The sequence below is a fragment of the Stenella coeruleoalba genome (assembly GCF_951394435.1).
Source record: "Stenella coeruleoalba genome assembly, chromosome: 2".
Classification (NCBI taxonomy): Eukaryota; Metazoa; Chordata; class Mammalia; order Artiodactyla; family Delphinidae; genus Stenella; species Stenella coeruleoalba.
The window spans coordinates 130,956,503-130,983,116 of NC_137147.1; the positions used below are offsets into that span (position 1 = coordinate 130,956,503).

General features: G+C 40.2%; 2 protein-coding genes across 8 annotated transcripts in view; one reads left to right on the plus strand and one right to left on the minus strand.

The window, feature by feature from the left end:
* FBXO22 (F-box protein 22) overlaps positions 1 to 22,041 on the plus strand; it is a 30,960-nt gene extending 8,919 nt beyond the window's left edge. The window contains exons 3-7 of the mRNA XM_079913002.1: positions 1,995 to 2,082; positions 2,896 to 2,991; positions 6,985 to 7,149; positions 14,999 to 15,164; positions 20,217 to 22,041. Coding sequence (XP_079769128.1) covers positions 1,995 to 2,082; positions 2,896 to 2,991; positions 6,985 to 7,149; positions 14,999 to 15,164; positions 20,217 to 20,634 — 933 coding nt within the window. The 3' untranslated portion in view covers positions 20,635 to 22,041. The remainder of the gene's footprint in view (positions 1 to 1,994; positions 2,083 to 2,895; positions 2,992 to 6,984; positions 7,150 to 14,998; positions 15,165 to 20,216) is intronic.
* Positions 22,042 to 22,673: 632 nt separating this feature from the next.
* The window catches only part of NRG4 (neuregulin 4), a 127,504-nt gene continuing 123,563 nt past the window's right edge, over positions 22,674 to 26,614 (minus strand). For all 7 annotated transcript variants that reach the window (XM_079913012.1, XM_079913009.1, XM_079913011.1 and 4 more), the window contains one exon: positions 22,674 to 23,923. The gene's annotated coding sequence lies outside the window, so the exon portion shown is untranslated. The remainder of the gene's footprint in view (positions 23,924 to 26,614) is intronic.

Sequence of the window (26,614 nt, forward strand, 5' to 3'; positions counted from 1 at the left end):
TGGAGAAGTAGGAGATGTCCTGTGGGGCCCAGGAGCACAGTTTCCTCTGGTCACCAGAGCTATATCCTCTAGGGATGCCCCTTCTGTGGGCTGCAAGGGCCCTTCTGCTGTGGCAGGGCTCATTACTGTGGGTGTGCTGGTAGGCAAGGCTGGCCCCCCAGCCTTATTGGCTGCCAGGTGCTCCTCATGTGGAGGCTGCCAGCTGCTGGTGGGTGGGGCTGGGTCCTGGTGAAGTTGGCTGTGTGGCCTGGAGAAGGGGCTGGAGCTGGTGGGTAGGTAAGCCCTCGGCACTAGTAGACTAGAGGGAGGACTCCAAAATGGTGCTAGCCAGCATCAGTGTTTTCCTGCTAGAACAAGTTCCTGTAAATGGCTGCTGCTAGTGTCTCTGTCCCTAGGGAGAGTCCCAGTTGCCTCCTGCCTCTCCAGGAGGCTCTCCAAGATCAGGAAGTATGTCTGACCCAGGCTCCTTTCAAATTACTGCCTCTTAGCTGGGACTCAGGGCATATGAGATTTTGCATGCACCCTCTATGAATAGAGTCTCTGTTTCCTCCAGCCCTCCGGCTCTTCTGTACACAAGCCCCGCTGGCCTTCATAGCCAGATGTTCTGGGGCCTCATCTTCGTGGTGCAGGACCCCTGGGCTGGAGAGTCCAATGTGGGGCTCGGATCCCTCACTCCTTGTGGAGAACCTCTGCAATTGTGATTATCCTCCCATTTGTAGGTCACCTATTCAGGGGTGTGGGTCTTGACTATACTGTATCTCCAGTTTCCCCATTCTGCCCTTCTCATGGTGGTTCCTTCTTTATGTCTTTAGTTGTGGAAAATTTTTTCTGCTAGTCTTGAAGTTGTTCTCATCAATAGTTCCTCTATAAATAGTTGTAATTTTAGAGTGCCTGTGGTAGGATGTGAGTCAAGGTCTTATCACTCTGTTATCTTAGCCACTCCTCCCCAAATTATATTCTTTAAAAATGCCTTGTGGACCAAGGAAACTATATCCATAGGTCTTATCCAGCCCTTAAGCGACCTCAGGGTCATCATTCTATCTCAGTATGTTTTATGAGTTTGTCTATATGGAATCTATTCTGAAACATCTTAACTTTCCGAAATCAACATTTCTTTTTCATTTAGTCAGTGTTGAGGCTTTGCTATATGCTCACTTCTTCATTCCATTTTGATAGTAAAAATCTTTGAAAATAACCAGCTTAGGAGGAAAAATATGTTCACCTTTTCATTTAGTTGAGCCACTTTGCCACTTGTCTGTTACGAATTTTGGTGGAAAACAAATAAGCCCAAGTTGTAAGGGCTTACAGCCCTCCCTTGTAAGTGGAGATAAGACACAAACAAGAATGACTGGGATGTCAGGGATGTCGCATGTGAGGTCAGAGGTCCTAAGGAAGTCTAGGAAAAGGTTTTATAGAAGGTCTGGCACTTAACGCTGTTTCTTAAGGGAAACAATCTTAAATCAAGTACAAAAGGAAGAGAGGTGCAGAAGAATATATACAGAAGCGGGCTTGTCTGGATAGTAGTGAGCAATAGATTCCTGTAGGAAACTAGTTGGCAAGCTGGAAGTGAAGACCTGGATTATTTAATTCGGTAGGCAATGAAAAGAGGAATGATACGGTCTGTATACCTTCCCTCTGTTGCTGAGATGTTTCTGTTGCTGTGGTACCTGTTCACATAAAGCAAGTGGAATCTTTTGCTGGTACTTAATGTTTTTGTTTAAGAGCTTACATTATTGTGAAAATGAACTTCTTGAGTCAAGCTGGAATGAGTTTGACTTGAAGAAATAATAGATGCTCAACAAATGAATGAACTGAAAATGAAAGCTCATGAGTGAAAAATGAGTGAGAAATGGATCGACTCAGAATGCCAATACTGACCTGAAGGGAGGGTAGGGCAACAGTAGTTTGGACCAGGGCAGAAATTTAAGGGACCACAAAAGCATTCATAGATTTGTGTGATCAGGTTCTGATTTTTTTTTTTTTTCCCTTTGCAGAATGTCCATATCTTACCACAGACAGTTCTTTACATGGCTGATTCAGAAACTTTCATTAGTCTGGAGGAGTGTCGTGGCCATAAGAGAGGTGAATATCAAAGGAAAAAGTTTTGGATTTTTTTTTTTTGTTCCCTGTGTACATCTTTTTGGAGATAAATACTATTCTCATTCTGAGAGTTACTGACTTTCTGAGGCTATGGGCCTACTCCCTGGAGAATGCATGAATATGCTGTCTTTGAACTTTTAGAAGCCCTTTTGCTTTGAAGATTGATTTCTAAACCTTGTGGTACAATTGAAACAAATTCTTTACTTTAGTAAGGTGTTTTTCTCTTTTTGAAATACTTGAATCCTCTAGGCACTTCTTTTTACTATTAAAACAGGATGTCTTTGGGTATTCAAGCCTTTTATTGTATTGGATGACCATTTACCAAGGTTATCTGTAGATACTGTGCATTCTTGGCTTGCTAAACGAAGAAGCAGACTCTATCCCATGTTGGGCACACTGAGGCCCAGAGTTAGACTTGGATAGTGGATTATCATTGTCTGATTTGAATCCAGGTGACAGTGTGGTAGAAAAGTCATTATGCTTTAATATCAGCTGAACAGAAGGGTATAATAGTAAATCTGAAAATCAGCTGCTGCTGCTGCTGTCATTGAGGCAGAAGCAGTATGTGAACAAGTAGAAGGCGGCAAACTGGCAATGTTTAAGGTCAGATTTAGAATTTAACATATAAAACAAGGGCTCAAAACAGAAAAACTTTTTTGTTTTTAATCAAAGTTTTTAGACTTCCTTGTAAAGTGTTCTCGTGTAAAATAATTTAATATTTGCTTTTTTTCCCCCTTCCTCATCAAATTTGACCTTAAATGGATGACGTCGAATAATTTTCCTGTGTTATTACAGCCAGGAAAAGAACTTCTATGGAAGCAGCATTTGCCCTTGAGAAGCTGTTCCCAAAACAATGCCAAGTCCTTGGGATTGTGACCCCAGGGATTGTAGGTGAGAGAATACCAACTTGATTTCCTTGCTTTGCATTAATGTAGGGTCCTATAGATTGGTGGGTTATTTGTAGCTTAACAGCATGTTTATATTTTTGGCCATCCAAAGTACAATAAAGTTGGTCATATATACCATCGTATTATATTTCACTTATATTAATTTTCCTTAGGTTATTGTGGTTAATATTTCAAATCTCAGGGCTGTCCAGGTAAACCAAATCTAATTCATATCTTTCCAGGAGCCATTCATAAGGGGACAGAGATCTCATTCTTCCTTTCTACAAACTGGGAAGTATTAGCAAGCATTCTTACTTTCGTCAGTTCAGCCAGAACTGTTTCTGGTGGATGGGGTGAGGTAGGGCTGGGATCAGGAGTTGCAGTAGGCCTTACTAGGAAACTTTCTCTGCTTGGCTGCCACTGTTTGAAGTTTATAGCAGGAACTTTCCAAGTTTGCTACTGGTGAATTTTTGCTGGTTTTAATTATTTTGACTTCTGTATCTAATGGGGGGAGTGGGATCCTGTTAAAGCTGTCATGGTGCAGTGGTTCGCATCCCTAGATGGGGATTCCCAGCTGTACCACTTTAGTATCGGTATGACTTTGGGCGAGTTAGCTGACCTCATGGGGCTTCAGTTTCCCCATCTATTACATGGGGGTGATTGATAGTACCTTCTTCAGAGGGTTTGAGGATTAAATGAGTTAGCACATGTACAGCATTTAGAATAAAGATATGCAATAAGTGGTAACTAAATGTTAGCTATTATTATTTCTTGTTGCACTCTGTAAATGGCATTTTTAATCTTCACTGAGAGACTTTTGATTGGAATTTAGGAGTCTTGTACAATGAACTACAAAGGATTTCAAGTGTTTACAGATGAATAAGGGTAAATGTATGGTTGATGGGGGACTGTTTCATCCCTCCTGCTATCAGCTCCCACCCCTATACTATTATATCAGCCCCATCACCACAAATTTTGTTTCTCATTGGATTAAAAAAAATGACGGCAGTGACTGATTTTCTTTTAACTTTCGAATTTTCCTTAAATGAGTGATCTAGTTTTTACCATTATTAGTTATTAACAAATGCTTCTGTAGAAACATAGCTTTCATTTCTTACATCATTTGGTTAGGTCTCCCCACCCTACACTCTGTGGCGTCCTCAAAGCATGACTAAGGTTCTCCTCTTTAAAATTTCAGCTGGGGGTTAGGGACAGGAGAGGGCGGGCCAACCTGGGCAACACTCTTGCTTCCATGACCCCATAGTGAGGGGTGGGCAGTCTACCTGAAGCCTTCCTCTCATGTTTGCCATGTTTCAGAGCAGTTGGTCATCTTTCTAAGTTCTCTTAACGATCTTCATGTCGGGAGTGAGTATCATTCCAACTCCCTTTAGTCGGGACTTGTCCTCTTGTGTTTTCTTGGACCTACTCCTTACCCTTCTTATTGATTCTTGTTCCCACAGCTGAGCACTTTCTTTGTTCCACATATGTCACAGAAAAACTTCCACCAAGACAGTTGATTGGATTCCTTTTTCTTAGGCCACAGTTAGTGATTATTTCTAAAATAGCCATTGGCTACTAACCCATCTTCCTTCTTTAGGTTGGAAAAATTTCAAGTTTGAGAATTTGTTCATTTTTATATATACAGAGATCATTTTCTTTCTTAATTGAGGTAAACTTTACTTACAGTGAAATGCACAATCCTGAGTGTACAGTTTAATGAGTTTTTTTTTTTGTTTTGCGGTATGCGGGCCTCTCACTGCTGTGGCCTCTCCCGTTGTGGAGCACAGGCTCTGGACGCCCAGGCTCAGCGGCCATAGCTCACGGGCCCAGCCACTCCGCAGCACGTGGGATCTTCCCACACTGGGGCATGAACCCGCATCCCCTGCGTCGGCAGGCTGACTCTCAACCACTGCGCCACCAGGGAAGCCCCAGTTTAATGAGTTTTGACAAATTCATATCCTGGTGAAACTGACATGCTAGTCAATATTTAGTATGTTTCCATCACCCCAGGAAGTTCCCTCATGCCCTCTTCCTGCCATTCCCTACTTCCGTAGGAAACCCCAGTTCCAGTTTCAGTGACCATAGGTTAGTTTGGCCTGTTGGTGAATGTAATATAAATGGAATCATGTTATATACTCTCTTTATCTTGGCTCTTTCACTCAACATAAATATTTTTAACAACATAATATTTTTGAGACTCATGTTATTTTGCATATGAGTAATTCATTAAAATTCTAGAGTAGTATTCTGTGACTTAACTTGAATTAATTTTTGTGTATGGTATAAGGTAGGTTCAGGGTTAATTTTTTTTCATATGTTTATCTAGGTATTCCAGTGCCATTTGTTGAAGACTTTTCTTCCTCATTAAATTGTCTCAGCACCTTTGTCAAAAATAATTGGCTGTATGTTTGTGGGTCTGTTTCTGGATTTGATTCTGTTCCATTGATTTATTTGTGTATCCTTAAGCCAGAGTCATATTACTGTAGGTCTTGATGTTCTTTTTAAAGATTGAGTTCCATAGATCTTGATGTCCTTCTTTTAAAAAATTGCTCTGGCTATCTAGGTCCTTTGCATTTCCACATATATTTTAGAAGCATCCTGTCAATTTCTATAACAAAGCCTATTGGCTTTTAATTCGGATTGTCTTGAGGCCTGCTACGGACAAAAAAAATTGCTTTTATGTTTTGATATTTTTTTGTAGAAGAGGGCCTCATAATAAACTCTGAAATTTTATTTTCATGTTTTTAAATTCAGAATATGTTATGTGGGGTTTGATTAGATTCTGAAATTTTCTCTTTGAAAATTTTTTTTTCCATTTTGTTCTATCTTTGGTTTCTAAAAGGCTTATTAACACTTTTTTTTAAGAGTTTCTTTTTTATACTAGTAAGAGCCATTTACTGTTTTTAAAAAAAAGTAAAGGAAAATTAGAAAAGCAAAAAAGAAAAAAATTAAGCTACTTTAAGCTTTAAGTAGAGTTAACCACTCTGTTAAGTTTATGATGCATAACCTTCCAGACTTTCGGTATGTAGTACAGAGTATAGATACAGATAGGTATGTAGTATAGATATATGTATATATGTGTGTATATGTATGTGCGTGCATAAAATATGTATTTATATATTTATATAAAATACAGTTTTCAGCGAACTTGTAATCTGCAGTATTTGTATCGATCTGCCAGGGCAGCCATAACAAAATACTATAGACTGGATGGCTTAAACAACAGAAATTTATTTTCTCACATTTCTGGAGTCTGGAAGTCCAAGGTGTTGGCATTTTTCCTTTCTTCTGAGGCTTCATTCTTTGGCTTACATACAGCCACCTGCCTTTTCACTGGGTCTTCACATAGCTTTTTCTCTTTTCTCTGTATGCCTTCATCTCTGATGTTTCTTCCTCTTCTTGAAAGGACACCAATCTTACTGGATTAGGGCCTGACCCTTGTGACCTCATTTAACCTTAATTGCCTCTTTATTTAAAGGCCTTATCTCCAAATACAGTTATATATATATGTGTGTGTGTATTTCAGTTCTACATACACACAATATATATAGTGTATATAATTGTCAAATATTCTATGATAAATTTTACAAGTAGAATTGCTGTGAAGATGTAGTTACTACCCTCCCCCAACTTTTTATTTAGAAAAGCTTCAAACCTATAGAAAAGGGGAAAGAATAATAGAATAGTACAATAAACACCCATATATCCTTCATCTAGATTCACTGTTGTAAAAAATTTTGCAACATTTGCTTTTTCTGTCTTTGTTTATGAAAACATTTCTTTCTGAACAATTTGAAAGTAAATTTTAGGCATCATGACCTTATACCTCTAAAAATTTCAAAGCTGAGAAACTCTTATTCACATAGTGGCCTGTTACCTTACTGATTATGTTAGTGACCTAAACTGAAGTTACCTAGGTGTGGCTGGGTAATTTACACCAGATGAAACTTCTGTTTTTATTGAATCTGTTCACAAAACTGTTTAACTTTTTTCCTAGTGACGCCAATGGGATCAAGTAGCAATCCACCTCAGGAAATAGAAATTGGAGAATCTGGTTTTGCTCTATTATTTCCTCAAATTGAAGGAATAAAAATAAAACCCTTTCATTTTATTATGGATCCAAAGAAATTAACACTAGAAAGGCATCAACTCACTGAAGTAGGTAAGTTGTTATTATTTACCATTAATTGCCCGTATTGTTGATTGATTTTGTTTGTTACTTTGAGAGAGTCTGAATTAAGTACACGTTACTGCAGATGTGGATAATTCAAATTAGTGATTAACAGAGGCTAGTGCAATATTGTTTTTGGTAGAATGGATTTACTTTTTAAATTATTTTACTTACATTAAAGCCTGAGAGAACCAGAGATGAATTTTCTGTATTTAATTCTGAATTTTGAAGGATTTCTTCCTCTTTGAACATTTTCTATTTTTTAAAAAATTATTTGGCCATGTTGGGTCTTTGTTGCTGCACGTGGGCTTTCTCTAGTTGCGGCGAGCAGGGGCTACACTTCATTGCGGTGCGCAGGCTTCTCATTGCGGTGCGCAGGCTTCTCATTGCGGTGGCCTCTCTCATTGCGGAGCACCGGCTCCAGGTGCGCGGGTTTCAGTAGTTGTGGCTCGCAGACTCCAGAGCGCAGTCTTAGCAGTTGTGGCTCACGGGCCTAGTTGCTCCGCAGCATATGGGATCTTCCCGGACCAGGGCTCAAACCCATGTCCCCTGAATTGGCAGGCGGATTCCCAACCACTGCACCACCAGGGAAGCCCTTGAATGTTTTCTTATCATTTTGCCCTATTTTGTTTTTTGAAGCTGAAAAGTTTCTATTTTGTTTTTTGAAGCTGAAAAGTTTAAGGTTTTATTTCTCTTTTATGCTAGTAATAAGCATTTGTTTTTTCAAAAATTAAAAGATACAGGTTAGTTCAATATTGACTAATTAGAAAGACGGGAATAAGTGTAACGAACTTGATAAGTTTTAGAAATAGTGTAAGTTAAGGCAGAGTATATCAAACAACGGTTTAGTAGGATATGTCAGGCAGGAAGCTTGGCTGGAGTAGACAGGTCATGCATGAGGTGATTTTTTTTTTTTTTTGCGGTACACGGGCCTCTCACTGTTGCGGCCTCTCCCGTTGCGGAGCACAGGCTCCGGATGCGCAGGCTCAGCAGCCACGGCTCACGGGCCCAGCCGCTCTGCAGCATGTGGGATCTTCCCGGACCAGGGCACAAACCTGTGTCCCCTGCATCGGCAGGCAGACTCTCAACCACTGCGCCACCAGGGAAGCCCCATGAGGTGATTTTGAAGAGGTAAAGGGTTAGCTCAGTTTCTAAGCTCTGATAAGAAAGCTTAATTTAATATAGTAAGCAACAAACTAATTATTCAAGCAAAGCAGTGTTAAGGCCTTGCATCTACCTCTGCAGATGAACTGATTGGGGTTAACTTGTTAGAGAAGCTTGTTTGGCCTTTGACTCAGTGCTTTTGCTGAAGGTCATATTGCCAAGCCTCCTCTGTACTGTCTTTTTGGGTCCAGAAGTAAGTGTGGTGCCTCCTGGGCATGCTCCCCTCTGCCCTATAGCAACCTGGGGGATCCATGATTGAGGTCCTCATGGTATGCTTGAAGCTAGAAGCCTAGTTTTGTCCATTTACAAGAAAGACCCAAAATCTTGAGTGGAAGGAACCATCTATTTTATGATAAAATAGTTATTAGATTTGTTTTAGACCTTGTTTGCATTATAGTGCTAAATAAGTATAGGAATCAGAAAACTGAAATGAAAAAGAGCCCTACGTTTTTCTGCTGTGTGAAGCGTTTTTATTGGTGTCCTTTCCCTAAGCTGTTTGCTGTCAACAAGTTTGGCTTATTCCAAGGCATCATTTTCATCCTGTTCGTGGCCTTCTGGAAATTGAGGCTTTGCCTAGATTGAGATGATAATCTCTATTCTTTCCCATACTATTTTCTTCACTTCTAAAATTGGACCATTGTCTTTTATGTGGACGAGAAGATGGAGGCCTCTGAGGTGGGCAAGGAGTGAGTGGTTGGAGCCTGTGGGACGTGCCTTCTCCAGAGTCCCAGCCTGCACTCCTGAACCAGACACCCGGAGCAACTCTTATCTATGTTCCATGACAGTGGAAGGCACCCCGTTCCTGGTAGTGTCCCTCAGGCTCGGCACACTTTCTCTGTAAAGGCCAGATAGTGAATATTACAGGTTTTGCCAGTGATACAGCCTCAGTTGCATCTATTCAACTCTGCCGTTGGGAATGCAGAAGCAGCTATAGACAGTACATAAAAAATCAGCTTTGTTCCAATAAAACTTTATACAAAAGCAGGGGTGCCAGATTTGGCCCCTGGGCTGTGGTCTGTCTTCCCCTGCGTTGTAGACTTGGCCACTCTGACTAGAAGGTGGTGTGTGAGCAAACAAAGCAGCTCGGCCTCCTGTGAAATAGGCAGTGCCTCTGTGCGCAGGGACCTCGTGTGTGATATTATAGTTTTTCCAGACCCTGTGTATAGGGAGTGTCGTAATCAGACCCACTGTCACGGTACGTATAAATTTATATATATACATACACATGCACACTTTCTTTTATATTCATTTTGAAGAACTTACCAAACTGGTGCATTTCTTAAACAAGGCATAGGTTGTTTTAAAGTCTGAATGGTATCCTGTGTTAAAAATAGTCTCTGGAATGAAAAAAAATATATATATATAGGTGTGTGTATGTGTATGTGTATGTGGGCTAGCACTTAATTCTTAAGGAGTGAAGGCAAAAATACCTCTGTTCCCTAAGTGCCATAAAAGCCAATGTCCATTCATTCAAAAATTGTTCACGTGCATGTCATATGCCAGTCCCTGTATGTGCGGGGCTCTGGAGATGCTTGTTGGAGACACACTGTCCTGCCTCTTGGAGCTTCCAGTCTAGCAGGCCAGGCTGACTTTGAATACAGTACCACAGATGTGTAAGTGTTACCAAGTAGAAGAGGTGCCAGGAAGCGTAATCATGGACTTAATCCACTCTGGGGTGTTGGGAAAGTGACATTTGGGCAGAGCGCTGGGTAGAAGTGAACTAGAGTGGGGAGAGGTCCCTCAGATGTGGAGTCAGGAAGAGTATCGTAGGAGTACTGTACCTTCTTTCCAGCTTACTGACAAAAATAGATGAAAGGACAGGACATAGAAAGGGCCTGGCAAGTCACCTTCAGGATTTAGGTGCTGTGGATTCACCGGCTCATAGGAAATGTAAGGAGTTCCAGCGTATCTGGAGAGTGGTGGGTGTGAGGAAGGGCGTGGTGTGAGGTGGAGCTGGGATGCAGGGTGGTGCCGCTCAGCACTGAGGATCTTGACGTGCCCAAGGGCAGCGGAAGCCGAAGCCGGGATTCTAAACTAAGGAGTGGCACAACTGATGGGTGTTTGGAAAATGCCCCTCTGGCTGTGGTGTGATGGCTTTGGAGGAACACAAGAGGGGAGGCAGGGAGAACGGGGGCTGTTGTGGCTATTGCAGTGGTGTTGTAGAGACATGGGCGGATTCAAGATGAAGTTCCCACGTGAGTCCACAGGGTGAGGTGATGGGTTAAAACGTTGTGGGGTGAGAATGAGGACCATGGCAGTGTTGTCACCGAGGTTTCTGCCAGGGCAGGTGCGCAGTACCTTCTCCTTGAGGTGAGGAATAGACGGGGGCGCAGGTTGGAGGAGTCAGGTGATCAGTTCTGGGTTGGACACATTGAATTTGAGATGGGGACATTGATTAGACAGTTGAATATGTGGGTCTGGAGCTCAGGAGAATGGTCTCGACCACAGATACAAATTTAGGAATATCAGGTAATTAATGGTTGTTGTTCGGGTCCTTCCTGCTTGCTTCATTTTGGTCTTCTGATGACTACTCTGCCAGCAACTGAGAGGTGTAAAAACTAAATTTTAATTATTTGTTAAGTCAGAGTCCAAAAAAAATTTGAGGGGTTAGGTTTTTAAATTATCTGGAGATTTCATAGAGAATCTTGAGGGGGCCACAGTCAGTGATCAGGTGCAAAGCAGAGAAAAATGGTGCTAAAAGTTAAGTGACGGAACTTGTCCTGCTTTAGAAGCTGCCTAGCCCTTGAAAAAGCTGGGCAGCTTCTAAAGCAGGAAGGTGACTTAGAAGGAGGGTGGTGCCAGTGTTTTGTTAGGCTTTCCTGCCCTTTGTGGTGGATTTCACTCAGCTCCGGGAGCAAAGAGCTAGGAGAGAGCAGAGAACTAGCAGAGAGCTGTAAGGGGCCTGGTGGGGGCCAGCTCCCAGGTTATGGTGCTGGCAGGATACAGCCCCTGAGCCCCCGGGCCGTAGGCTCATGTTCATGGAGCTGACTGGTGTGGTGCTTCTCTTTTTTTTCATCCCCTACCATGTACGTAAAGTGACACGGCTTCTCATTGAACGATATCAGAGAGATTTTTGGATAAGGTGCATCTCCAAAAAGCATGACAACTACGTGATAGCCAGAGCAGCACAGGTGACCCCTAGCTGGTTTGGAGGATAGGATGCATGGCTTCTTTATTTTCCCTCTAAATATGATGTTTACTTCAGATTCATTTGATTCAAGGGGAGATAGCATCTTGAGTGTCATTTCATTATTTGATAACTTGTGTAACTCGTGGTCGGGGCCCTCAGTTTAGCCAGACCATGTTTTGATAGCTCTCCTCTATTGAACCCTTACCGGGGGCCAGGCATTGAGCAGGCTTGGATGCTTCTTTATGACATTATCGTATTTAATTATCACAACCACTCTTGAGACTTGCTCCTGCCCCAGTTTTAGAGGAGGAAGCTGCACTTGGAGAAGTCTAGTAAATTGCTCAGTCAGATGGCTACAAGGGGTTGAGCCTGAGTTCTGATCCAGGTCTGACTCCAAAAGTCATGCCCTAGCATGCTGACTTCATATTTATACATGTTTAGTGTAAAAAAGATGGATATAAAGATACAGGGAAGGAAGTGATGCTAAAACTAAGGTTGTGAGGAAGAGAGAACACAGCTTCTATCTATGAATTGTTCATGAATTGTTCATGGTATTAGCCTCTCATTTCAAGTAGACATTATCTTTCACGTAGGTTTTCTACATGCATTTAGATTACATCACTTTCAAACAGGCCATAAAACAGCTGTCTTCAGAGAGGCTTCCCTAAAAAGAGTAGAAATCTGAACACGCAGACCTAAAGCCTTTTCAAGCAGTCCTAGCCAATCTTTGGAATAGTTCTTCATGGCTGGCTTTCCTGAATCTGATGCTGCACTGGGTGTCTAGATTTGATTTTTCTCCTTTTATTTAACCTTCCAGCTTGAGCATAGCTATAATGAATTTATATTCTGCCTTATTTGAAAATGAATTTAAGGCAGCATACAAAGATACATAGACTATCAGTGGAGGAATTCTGAGTTGAGGGACACGTGTAGGAGGAATATAGTGCAGCCAGGATGGAGGGTAGTACATGAGATACAGACCATCATCATTTGCTAGATGTGGGCCACAGGTTTGGCTGAGCTAGGGCAGAAGCAGCATTAACTCTTCCCAGTTTTCTGAGAACTGAGATAAATTCTAGTGGATCCATATGCCCTTATAATAAATAGCTTGTTTTTCAAGCTGTTTCTTACCCCATGTCACTCTATGAACACCAATGGCATCACCCCAACTATGTCTCCTTAAAATAAAAGCAGTTGTAGGATCCAAACCAATGAGGTCTGGTTACTGAGCTCTCTGCAAAATCTAAAAATGTTTAGAGCTGCCAAAGGAATGGATGGCCCATGTGCTCTTCAGCCACTCAGTCTGCTGTGACTTAGATCTCATGCTGGATTTCGGGGAACAGTGAACTGGAACTTGCACCTTTTATAGTTGGGCTGGTTGAGTACGTCATCTGCCCAACAAACATCGGAGCTGAGAATATGGCTAGCGTGCTTTCCTGAAGTTGAAAGTCCTCAGATGCTGGTAGTGAGCAGAGGGCCCTCCTGTTTCCCCACAGAGGCAGGACTGAAGGCAGTGCCAGGATTTCCCTCAGAATGAGCTGGGTAGTCGTCTTTTCAGGCTCGTGTATCTTAGGCCTCAATTTTTAGTGTCAGGGAGTTTGAATTGTACCTTCCTTCTGGTACATGATACAGACCTGTCTGCTCTGTCAGGCAGCCAGCCTGGGCTAAGGCAGATTTGTTCTCCAAGTTGGGTGGGGGGAAGTGAGTCTAGTTTCTAGATTTGTGTGTGTGTGGTCCCGCTGTAGAACAAGACCACTGGAGGAGGATGTTGAAAGCACTCAGTGTGCGTTGGATGAATAAGGGCGGTGCCTATAGAACATTCAGATGAAAATCTTAGTAGGCAATTGTAAAAGAGGGCCTAGAGCTTAGAAATCAGGAAAGGGAGAGACTTAGACGTTTTCAGGTTTCTAAAACTTAAAACTGAGAGTCAGGAGATGTGGGTCTAGAGGCTGCCAAGATGCCGTCCTGGGCCAGTCACTTTTCTAGGATTAGCAGCCCTTCTTTGTAAAACAATCGTAAACTGTTGATCCCACGGGCCTCTTTTGACTCTGAAAATTCATTCTAAAAAAAAAAAACATTCTCTGAAAATTTGCTGGGCTGGTCTGTGTAGAGAAAAAGACCTTTTAGTAATGGTTTGGGGTATGTGGTATCTTGAAAGTACTGGTTTGTACGAATATCCTTCTTACTCTCCAAATCAGTGATGTACTGTATAGAGAATTAGAAATGGACCAGAGGCAGTCTCCCTAGATAAATCATTATTTGGTGTTAGGAATTGGTCACTCACCTCTGCTCCACCCCGTTTCCTTATTAAGTGAGCCTTATTTCTGGCAACCTTTATTTACCCTTACGTCTGTGAAGATGGAAGTCATGTGGCTGAGTCAGTGGAAACTCAAATGTGAGTGAGGTGTTTGATTTTTTTTCTTTTTTGTGTCCCAGAGCCACCTCTTTGGCAAATTTCAAGTTGATAGTGTATAAACAAGGTGCAAGAGGCACATGTGAAAGCCTGGGAGCTTGTAGGGGAGAGCATGAGTACTGCCTGCCTCCTGGTAGACTATGCTGCCCTCTAGTGGTAGCTGCTTTCCATCCATATGCTGCAGAATTGAATATTTCCCTGCTTTGGAATGAGTTTCCAATGGTTAAACCACCTTCACTCCCACTCCCTTTCTTGGAATATATGGATAAGGCCTGTATTTTAATGGTGTATTAGTTTCCCGAGGCTGCTGTAACAAATTAGCACAAACTTTAGTGGCTTAAAACATTTATTCTATCACAGTACAGAAGGCCAGAAGTTTGGAATCCGGGTGTTGATGCGGCTGCATTCCCTCTGGATGCTCTAGGAGTGAATCTCTTGTCTCTTCCACTTTCTGATGCCATCGACATTCCTTATGGCTGCATCATTCTAGTTTCTGCTTCTGTGGTCACATTGCCTCTTCTGTCTGTCTCTATTTCTCTTATAAGGATACTTGTATAGTATTTAGGGCCTATGGATAATCCAGATGATCTCATCTCAAGATTTAATTACATCTGCAAAGACCCTTTTTCTTTTCCAAGTTAGGTCACATTCTTCTTTCCAGGGATTTGGTGTGGATATGTCTTTGGGAGACCACATTCAACCCACTACAGGTGGTTAGTGCTGTTTCTGTCCATTTTCTCTGGATGTTTAAATTCCCACTGCGTCTAACTCTGTCCTTCGTAAACCAGTGTTCCCTTCCATTCCAGGTGGTGGCTGTGTGGAATGGCACCAAGGCCCACCAAGGGTGCTGCTCAGTTACATAGCTGCTTCCTTATTTGTGTTGAGTGTTGATTGTATTATTTTCAAATAGCCATTTAGTATTCTTAATGATGAAAAATTAATTATAGCAAAGATTTTGAGTAATGTTAAAGTTTGCAAAAAAATGGAGGACTTGACAGCTTAAACTGCACTTAACTAGGCTTACAGGACATTAGCAGTAACATTTCATTTTGCAAAATAATAAAATGAAGAATTCCTTTTTAAGGATTTCTTTTTAAGGCTATCTTTAATTGTTTCTTTTCATTTCTTTGCAGGTCTTTTAGATAACCCTGAGCTTCGTGTGGTCCTTGTATTTGGCTATAATTGCTGTAAAGTGGGAGCCAATAATTATCTGCAGCATGTAGTGAGCACTTTCAGTGATATGAATGTCATCTTGGCTGGAGGCCAGGTGGACAACCTGGCATCGCTGACCTCTGAAAAGTATGTCTGATGTGCTTCTGATTTCTTCTGCACATCGTGGGAAATGTTCTCATGGGAAGTGTTTGGGTTTTTAAAAAACATGCTTAAAGAATTGCTAATAGTTAATTCCGTTTTGCAATAGACATAGGTTGAGGGGCTCACACAATGTAATTCTGCTTATCTTTGAAGAATGAAATTTATATATGTTATCCTTTAAGAACTTAGTTGGACTTATACTCTCCTCAAAATTGACTTTCAACATTGTCTACTGAGCTCCCTTGACAGCTCTGTACTCTGTAACTGCAATACAGTAAGTCCCCTACATAACGAACCTTCAAGTTGCAAAACTTCTGTGCGTTTGCATGTCCAATCATGTAAATTAGTTCACGTGACTGGCATACATTGTCACATGCGTGCATCCTCTACAGGTGGTTATGCTTTTGTGTACTGTACAGTACTGTATAGAGTACAGTAGTACAGTATCTTTAATTAAAGCCCAGGATGTCCGGAAGCAAGCATAAAAGCAGCGGTGATGTAGCTGATAGTGCTAAGAAACGCCAAGCGAAAAGAACTGAGAGAGTGGAGCGAGGCAAAAAGATGGTAGACGTCGCTCATTATCATCACATGAATCGTTCAACCATTGGCACGATTCTAAAGAACAAGGACAAGAACATGTGAAGTCTGCTGTGCCGGTGATGTTGACAATATTATTGAAGAAGTGTGGAAAAGTGATGGAGGAGATGGAGAAGCATCTCAGTGTGTGGATGCAGGATCAGCCTCAGTGTTGAGTCCCGCTCAGCTTAATGCTGATTCAAGAGAGAGCTAAGAGCCTTTATGAAAACTTGAAGAAGAAACATGGCAAAGAATCAGAGGGCACATCTTTTAATGCCAGCCACGGCTGGCTTCATTGGTGCAAGACTAGAGTCAACCTTCATGATGTAAAAGTAAGTGGTGAGGTAGCGAGTGAAGATATGGTAGCTGCCCGGGAATTTCCTGAAATGCTTCGAGAAATTACTGATGAAGGCACGTATTTACCTGAGCAGGTTTTTAATGTGGATGAGACTGTACTGGAAGAGGATGCCAGACCGAAGTTACATCAGTAAAGAGGAAAAGTTGATGCCAGGCTCTAAACAGCAAAGCATAAGCTAACTCTGTTGTTTGGTGGCAGTGTTTCCAGCGATATGAAACTGAAGACTCTCTTAGTTTATCATTCAGAGAACCCAAGAGCCCTTAAAAACATAGCCAGGGGCTCTCTTCCTGTTGTGTGGAAGAGTAACCCCAAAGCCTGGATTACATAGGCCATTTTCCAGGACAGGTTTGTCCACCACTTTATCCTGAAGGTAGAGAAATACTGCTTGGAGAAGGACGTCCCGTTCAGCATTCCTTTGCTGCTTGACAGTGCTCTGGGCCACCCCCCCATTCACAGACAGCTTTCATCCCACGTCAGAGTAGTGCATCTGCCACTGAATACAATGTCTCTCATCCAACCTATGGACCAGGGAGTTATAATGACTTTCAAGAAATATTATTTATGTCACACTTTTCGTCAGGCAGTAAAGGCAAGTGACAAATCAGGAACAACCTTGTGACAGTTTTGGGAGGACTATAACATATACAAGGCCATGAGAAACATTGACCTTGCTTGGTGTGAGGTTACGGCCGTCACCATGAATGGGGTTTGGAAGAACCTTTGTTCATGACTTTTGTGGATTTGAGAAGGTGGATGAGGAATCCAAGGAGGTCTTCAGCAACTTAGTGACCCTCAGCGAGAAGCTGGAGCTAGGTCTGCAAGAGGACGACTTCATTGAACTCCTTGCTGTGCAACATGAGGAGCTTACTAATGAAGACCTGATGGAATTGGGGGCCCAGAGAAAGGGCACAGAGAAACAAGAGGAGGAAGTAACTGAAGAACCGAAGAGATTCACGACACAGGAAATGGCGAGGGGATTTTCTTTATTTGAGGAGGCACTGTTAACTTTTTGAGGCATAGGACCCGGACGTAAAATGGTACACAAAGGTTGTAGCAACTGTTCAGAATGCCATCCAGTGCTACCGTGTCATCTGTGACGAGAAAAAAAGAGCTACTACCCAGACATCACTTTTTCAAGACGGTAGATAGAACTGAATCCAGCAAGGAACCAGAACCTGTGCCATTAGCGTCAGGCGTGAGTGAAATTGCAGCTTCCCTCCATCTCCTAGAGCGATCCGATCCTTCAGCTCTACCATCTCCCACCTCCTCTTCCTCCTCCAGTCAGTATCTGTTCTTGCCTGTTCACTGGATGCTAGCCCCAGTATGCCAGCTGTTGTACTGTACTACTGTACTTTTCAAGGTACTGTACTGTAAGATTAGAAATGTTTTATTTTTTGTTTGTTTTTTATGTATTATTTGTGTGAAAAGTATTATAAACCTATTACAGTACAGTACTATATAGCCGATTGTGTTAGGTGGGTACCTCAGCTAACTTTGTTGGACTTAACTAACAAATTGGACTTAAGAACATGCTCTCGGAACGGAACTTGTTCGTATGTAGGGGACTTGTTCGTACGCAGGGGACTTCGTATGGTTCATATGTATGTCACTTCCTCTCTGGCTCTGTTTTCCTCCTCTAAAGGAAATGCGTGGTTCAACAGTACATCTTTATGGTAAAACTTCTCAGAGCCTCTAATACTGTGCTCAGTACTTTGGATCTTTTAGAGGGAGGGGGAATATTATTACCTGTGGCCCTTCTTAAATCTGTTTGGCCACAAAACCTTTTGTCCATGGAGCATCTTGCAGGCTGACTGGTATTACTTGGCATACATTTTTGGGAATACTGTACTAGATCTTTTTTTTTTTAACATCTTTATTAGAGTATAATTGATTTAGAATGTTGTGTTAGTTTCTGCTGTAGAGCAAAGTGAATCAGTTATACATATACATATATCTACTCTTTTTTAGATTCTTTTCCCATATAGGTCATTACAGAGTATTGAGTAGAGTTCCCTGTGCTATACAGTAGGTCCTTATTATCTATATTGTATATAGTAGCGTGTATATGCCAGTTCCAATCTCCCAATTTATTCCCCCCGCCACCGCTTCCCCCTTGGTAACAGTAAGTTTGTTTTCTACATCTGTGGCTCTATTTCTGTTTTGTACATAAGTTCATTTGTACCATTTTTTTAGATTCCACATATAGCAATATTACTTGGCACACGTTATTGGAAATACTGTACTAGATCTTCTGAAAGGCTTTTTCAAGCTCAAAAATGATGCATCTTTCATTTTATTATTAGGGCTTTTGTTTTCAAAGATAAAAAATATTTGCTCTTCTATCTTGAACCATTACTACTTTTCCATTTCCAATGAAAGTATGTAGTATTTTGAGTTTGAGCTAATTAAGTGGACATAAATATCAGCTGTTTCCAAAAGCAAGAAAATGAGACACACACACCCCCGCCCCCATCCTCCAGATGTTTCCTGCAAGCACTATTATTTGTTTCTCTCTATATTTGTGTTTAGTATTTGGATCCTAGAGTGGTGACATGGAGACACACTGTTAGAGATCAGTATCATTAAGAGCAGCTTAAATCGTCCCAGTCATCATCTCCCTCCTGGTAGTCAGCACTGATGGATCAGGGAAAGCAGGTAGCTAAGCTGAGTTCCCTGGAACCTGAGGAAGAAGGGAGGAAAGCCAACTGCACTGAACTCTAAGCACTGGATTTCATGCATAAGTATACCTGATTCTTGTTAGCTATCTGTGGGTTATTTCTCCTTTTGCCTAATTTTCCTTATTGTCTTTGCTTTTACTTTGAAATTATATACAGATAGGGCAATGGCAATTTAACATACAGTTGATTTTTGAAATGCAGCTCACTCAGACATATAACTGAGGTGCTAGCCTGTTAGCATGGCTGTCTGTATATAATCTACTCTTTATACCTAATATGGGAAATATACCCTCAACAATCATTACCTCTTACATGACACATTAATTTTAACGTGGTCTTTACACTGTGTCATGGAGTAAGGGAAGCCATTGAGTAAATCAGTGCTCCATGTTAATGGTGTCCAGATAGGAGCCCCGCTCCCTCCAAAAAAAGGTGAATAATTCTTTTTAGGCAGGAGACTCGTGTTGCAGTTGTATACCAAAGAGGAAATGTAATAAGGTTAAAGGAACAGCAGCAGACTTCAGAAGATGGATTCTGCCCCTCAGAAACTGGTTTTGCCACTAGTTAGCCTTAAGTTGCTCAGTGCTTAAGCTTTTTAAGTCTTAGTTTCTTTTTAACCCAGTGAATCCTGCCCATTTCGTAAACTCTGATAGAAATGTTAGGTACTTACTTGGTTTTCCCCGATGGGTGTTCACTGTATTATGCTTTACAACTTTATTGGCATTTTATTTTTATTTTCTGTAGTAACCATAAAATATTTCATTAAAAAAAATACCAGGCAAATAGAAACAAAAAGAAAATGTATGATTTTACCTTCAGATTAAGCTAAATTATCAGGTCAAAGCAATAAATAAGACACAGCAATATAGTCTATTCCTTTATGGACCAAACAGTATAGAGCTTAAAACTTCTGGAATTATGGGTTCTTAATAAAATTATCCTCCATGATTGAATATTTAATACACCTCTTTTAGAATTTGACAGCTGAGGTAGGGGAGAAAAGATACCAAAGAGGTAAATAATACCAAAAGCTTTAATACATATCATAGTATATATGCATAAAACTGTAAGATTCCTTTTTCAGGGAAGTGAGAAAGGTAAGAATACTCTGTACCCTTCTAAAACTCAGGTTGGATTTTAGAAATCTTTGTGGAGATGATGCATTTGCCCCTTTGTATCTGTGACTGAGGAAATGGTTGCTTTCTTCTCCGTAGATCTGCCTTCTGCATTCTTTTAATATATTAATTTCAGTAGTTTAATTTTTAACCCTTATTACAGTCCTCTGATCAGGGAGAGAAAGCCTCAGACTAACTGTAGACTGAGGCAGCACTTCCCAACCAATGAATCAGGAGGATTTTTCTTTTATACTGTAAATTTGAATGGTGTTTCATGATATATTGCCACTTTTCTAATTTAATTTTCTAGGAACCCTCTGGATATTGATGCCACCGGTGTGGTTGGACTATCATTTAGCGGACATCGTATCCAGAGTGCCACAGTGCTTCTCAATGAGGATGTCAATGACGAGAAGACTGCTGAGGCTGCGATGCAGCGCCTCAAAGCAGCCAACATTCCAGAGCAGAATACCATTGGCTTCATGTTTGCGTGTGTTGGTAGGGGCTTTCAGTATTATAGAGACAAGGGGAATGTGGAGGCTGATGCATTTAGAAAGTTTTTTCCTAGTGTTCCTTTATTTGGCTTCTTTGGAAATGGAGAAATTGGATGTGATCGCATAGTCACTGGAAACTTTATATTGAAGAAATGTAATGAGGTAAAGGATGATGATCTATTTCACAGCTATACAACAATAATGGCACTAATTCATCTTGGGTCATCTAAATAAAGCCACCTGTAAAGTGGCTTTCACAATGTATAACTTTTGGGCTCTGTCTTTTCCAGAAAATGGAAACTTGGGATATGTATATTACAAACAAAAAACTTTATATGTATCTGTTTTGTAGCTTTGACATTCTGAAGATTATTTGGTAGTTTTTAATATATTAGGTGAAGGACAAGTTTGTACATGATGTAATGCAAGACCGGGAGTTGAGAGCTTTTGCATCAGGCACAAGTGAACCAATTATGGCTATACTGCACCAGATATGTAGCTGCTGTGTGATAGGACTTTAAATAGTCTTCTGCATAGGAAGACTGAAAAAGGATTCATCAACAGAAAGGAGATTTAAGACATTCCATGACTACCTCTGCAATGTTAGATGATCTTTCAGCAGACTCATGAAGATATTTTTCTCCCTTAAATAAAGGAGAAAAATACACAGATGGCTTGGGAAATTTTTCTCTGCTTTACAATTTTACCATTTTTTTCAGAAGCTGTAACAAATTGCTGACTTTTTACTTATTTGATAAATGTTAAAGAACTATTTTTGTTTTAGTACTCTAAAGTTGCTTAGTCAAATAAATTGCCAAGACTAATCAGTATTTTATTACCTTATAAGGAAAAAAATTTTCCTTTCCCCTCAATAAAGAAATTGCAACAGAAAATTCTTTTTTTCACCTACTTCTATGTAACTAATTGGCAGATGAGACAATTACATCACCTTATTTCGGTTTTATACCAATAAAACATACCTTGGAAACTCAGATAGCTGTGTACTTCATTGCTTTTAGTGAGTGAGTGAAGGAATCCTTTAGAAAAGAAAACCCAGAATAATGGTATTTGTTAGTTAGCAAATCCTGGCATATTTCCAGTAAAATGTTTTTCAAGTTTAAATTTCTCATTATGTAAATATCAAAATGAAATCTGTGTAGAGAAAACCAGTTTCCCCCCCAATAGCCATTCTTTCCTTTTCACACAGTCATAAAACCTTTGATTTTCAGCTAGGCACATGCACACCAGAATAAAGACTACATCCTTGTCTCCCTTGCAAGTATGACTGTTCTGGCTGGTGAAATGTGAGGGAAATGATAACGTGTCCTTTAAAACAGACTGTTTTTTTTTTTTTTTTTTTTGCCTTTTTTCGATCCTTTTGGTTAGAAGTGTATATGATTGTGAGCCATCTTAGACTCTACAGAAGAGGCAGTGCTCTATTGTGGAAGCGATCACACAGAATGATCCTAGGTTGCCATACAGTTTTGTTGACGTGCTACCATTACTGATTTGGACTGCCTATCTCCAGAGTGTTTTACAAGACAGAAATTAACATAATTCTTGCCTAAGGCACTTGTTTTTTTCCAGGTCTTTGTTACAGGATATCTGTATTAGCATATTCTAATACAGTATGATATAATATATGGCACTTTTGTAATAGTGGTTTTAATGGGATAGAAGAAAACTTGCAAGGTAAGTGAAATCAAATATATTAACAACATTCCTGCTTTTTTTTTTTTTTTTTTTTTTTTTTTGCCGTATGCGGGCCTCTCACTGTTGTGGCTTCTCCTTTTGTGGAGCACAGGCTCCAGATGCGCAGGCTCAGCGGCCATGGCTCACGGGCCCAGCCATTCCGCGGCATGTGGGATCTTCCCGGACCGGGGCACGAACCCGTGTCCCCTGCATCGGCAGGCGGACTCTCAACCACTGCACCAGGGAAGCCCCTGCTTTTCTATTTTTAATCACTTTCTTTAAACCCATTTTTACTTCAAAAGATTTTTTTTCTTGCTGTTTATTTATATAAATGATAAAAATACTTAAAAGTTTCTTTAATTTATGGTTATACTCAATCTTAGTTCCTGAAGAAAGTCCAAAGAAAAGTTTGATTGCCATAGAACTTTTAATCTGTGAATATTAATATTTAGCCATTTTTATTTATTAACTCTTCTATTATTTGACATTGGTACCCATTATCAAGTAGAGAATATCTCAAAATTTAAGTCCTTGGTTATGCTTACATAGCATATAAGGAAAATACTTTGTAAATTTTCTTTGTCCTTGATATTAACCAGAGTTGACTGAACAGTAGAGGAAAAAAGATTTTGAAAATGGAAATATGAACAAAATGCACCTGGTTGAATGAACTGTTTTATTTTTTTCAAATTAATACATAAAATGTTTTATTACTACTCAAAGGAGAGTCTGCTGCAAGGTCATTTCATACAGTATTCGAGGTTAATATATGGCTCCTTTTTATAGCTGAGACTTTGGAGCTTGTTAGGAACAGTAAATTCATTTGGCCACAAGATTGTAACCCTGGTGCAAAATAGAAAGGGAAGAAGTTGAACCAATTGAAGGAGTAGTACTGATGAAAACAAAAGTTATTGGCCCTGCCTCTCAGAGGCTTTGACATTTCTGTGGAAGTTGGGGGGGGGATGATAATTTAACCAAAGTTAAAACAATTTATTATGGTTTTGAAAGGCTTGTCTTAAAAGCAGGCATTAAAGAAAAAGTTACTGTTTCAGCTAAAAACATAATTCCTAGAAATGGCAACTGTTGTAGTTATTTGTGAAACTGGAAAAATGATCACATGAAAAAGCTGACATGAGCACAAAAAGAGAAGATGTACCCTTACTGTTTTCTTTACAATACTGAGCTGTCTTCTATCAAGTGACAAGGATAGGATAGTTTAATCAAGGTGTTTAAAAAATATTGATTTCCTTAATGTGCTTTCAAAGCAGAATCCTTCTGCAGCTACAATTTGCCTTGTTAAAGGCTGCTTCAAAGGAATAAACTCCTTGAAATGCCAAGTAGCAATATAGAAAAGAGTAAGGAAGCTTGGAATTAAGATCTCAAAACAGACACCCTACACATTGTTATAATTAATAGTCTGTGAGCTAGAGTAATGAAGGAGGTCCAGAAGGCCAGTTCACTACTGTAATTAATTCTCAACTTTGCTTAAACCTGCATCATTGGTAAATAAAACAACTTTTCAACCTAGTAAGAGAAGCCAAACAGCAAGAGTTTTGCCACTAATTTATATTACAAACTTAACACAATGAACATGCAAAGAATGTAAAATAAACGTTTACAAATCTGAGAATTTCCTAGGCATTCTGCAGAAATTTTTGAGAAAAAAATCTACTTCTGTCATTTTGTGCCCAGTCTAACCCATTTGAGCACCACCATAAATTCCATTTTAATGAAAACAGAAGACTAAATCCTCTTGATTTGAAATTGAGATTTTAGATGACTGACTTGGTTTTCATTTGTAGAAAGGGAATGAGTCTGCTTAATGAAAATCCTAAAATAACAAAACATAGTATTAGTAATAACATCTTTGTTAAATAAACAAAACTAATACATGTGCTATGTAAAGAATGTTACCAGAAAGTTTTTTTTAATATTAGCCTGTGTAGAGAAAAATAGTCAAATATTTACAAGACATATTATTTTTGTTTCATTTCTGCCTTATGCCATGATGGAGACAGAATAGAAGAATATATGCTACTCTAAAGTAGAAAACATTGGCAGAGGCCAGTAAACTTCATTTTTTTTTTTTTTTTGCGGTATGCGGGCCTCTCACTGTTGTGGCCTCTCCCGTTGCGGAGCATAGGCTCCGGACGCGCAGGTTCAGCGGCCATGGCTCACAGGCCCAGCCACTCCATGGCATGTGGGATCTTCCCAGACCGAGGCACGAACCCGTGTCCCCTGCATCGGCAGGCAGACTCGAAACCACTGCGCCACCAGGGAAGCCCCAATAAACTTCATTTAATGTCTTGGTACTAAGAGTATATGGAGCATTTCACTTCATAAAGTTTTTATAAAAGTTACTGTTCTCTAGTGACATCACAGCCAGTAAAAAAGGCAAGATAATTACAAGAAATTGGAAAAAATACATATATTCATTAATTTTAAATGTAAATCAGTGAAGATAATTGAGACCATTTTCTTAACCTTTTCACAATACCTCCACATCTAACCAAAATTCAGTTACCATACATGTATCTAAAACATAACTCTGTTCAAGGCCTAGTCAGGACACTAGAATTACAGATAGGAATAAACATAATTGAGCTGAGTGACACTAGCAACTGTGTGAACCGAATTTGTTGGTGCTCTGGAAAACAAAGGTTTACAGCAACTAACACAGTGCCCAGTGAAGAAAACCCATCCTCAGAATGGTAGGAAAGTTTTGTGATTTTTTTACTCACCCTTGCCTCCCATGCAGTGGTGCTCTTATTCTTAAAACGACAGAAGGATGGTTTCCAGTTCCCTCCCTCAAACCAGAAGAGGAAGAATAGACTTTATTTGCAAATCACTGTTTGTCTTTTCTAATCTGGGGGGGGGGGGATTAGAAGGACTGACTCAAGGTGCTCATCACTGTTTTGCATAACTTGGAAATCAGGCAAGAAAGAGTAGGCACTGCTTGTGAAAGCTGCAAGATGACTGCAGAATCACAGGCACCTGGATATGGGTGAAGACATAAAACAGGCTGTGTAAGGCCTAGAGGAGAAGCTGGGGTGAGATTTGTGAGAAACTGGGCATTCAAAAGCAGTTGTACCCAGGGGAAGATATAGAATGCCAAATGAATGCACAGGCAAAACATGCTCAGAAAAGATTTAAGAGAGCCTTAGGTTTTCATCTTGGTCTGATCCCTAGGATAGAAGCAGGCCTAGCTAAGAGCTGCAGGAGTGCCTTAGCACACAGCTGAAATGCAGAAAGGAGAACTGGCATTCAAGGAAATCTCTAAAAACAGCTAGCTGAACATGAGATAATAGGAACAGAGGTTTCAGTGATCACACACAAGGGATAGTCTTTGTAAAAGTACCTTGGAGAAGTCTCAAAAACAAATGAACAACAGCGTTCAACAGTCAGCAACAACTGGTAAACACTGGGAATAGAAGAGAATGTTATATCCAGAATTACAGTACTGTAATAGTGAAATGCCCAATTTTCAACAACAAAAAATCTGTAAGGCATACAGAGAAACACGGAAACGAGGCCTATTCAATGGAACAGAAACTGGCTTGGCCCACACATTGAACTTACTAGAAAAAGACCTTTAAATATGCTCAAAGAACTAAAGGAAATCAAGAAAGTGATGAATAAAATGAGAATACCAGTGGAGAGAAATTATAAAAAGGAACCAAACATTTTGGAGCAGAAAGTTACAATAACAAAATTTTCACTGGAGGGGTTGAACAGCAGATTTGAGCAAGCAAAAGAACTCATCAGCAAGTTGAAGACAGGACAGTTGAAGTAATTGTGTCTAAGAAAGCAAAGTAAACAATCGAAGGGATTTGTAAGATACCATCAAATGGAAGACGAAACAGGAGTCCCAGAAGGAAGAGAGAAAGCTACATAAAGTTTATTTGAAGAAATGATGACAAAAGAGCTTGCCAAATGTGATGCAAGACATGGATGTACATATCAGGAGAGGCTCAACAAACTCCAAACAGGGTAAAGTCAAAAGAGACACCAAGATACATTATAGACGGTCCTTGACCTAGGACAATTTGACTTAGGATTTTTTCAACTTTACAATGGTGTAAAGATGATATGCATTCAGTAGAAACCATACTTACTTCAAGTTTTGAATTTTGATCTTTTCCCAGGCTAGCAGTATGCAGTAAGATATGCACTTATGATGCCTAGCAGTGGCAGAAAGCTGCAGCTCCCAGTCAGCTGCATGATCATGAGTAAACATCTAATACATGTACAACTATTCTGTTTTTCAGTACAGTATTCAGTAAATTACATCACTTCAAAATAGGCTTTGTATTAGATGATTTTGCCCAGCTACAGGCTAACGTAATTGTTCACAGCACATTTAAGATAGGATAGGCTTAGCTATGATGTTCAGTAGGTTAGGTATATAAAATGCATTTTCAACTTATATTTTCAACTTACCATGGGTTTATCAAGATACAACCCCATTGCAACTGGAGGAAAATCTGTATAATTAAGCTATACAAAGAGAAAGAATCTTGAA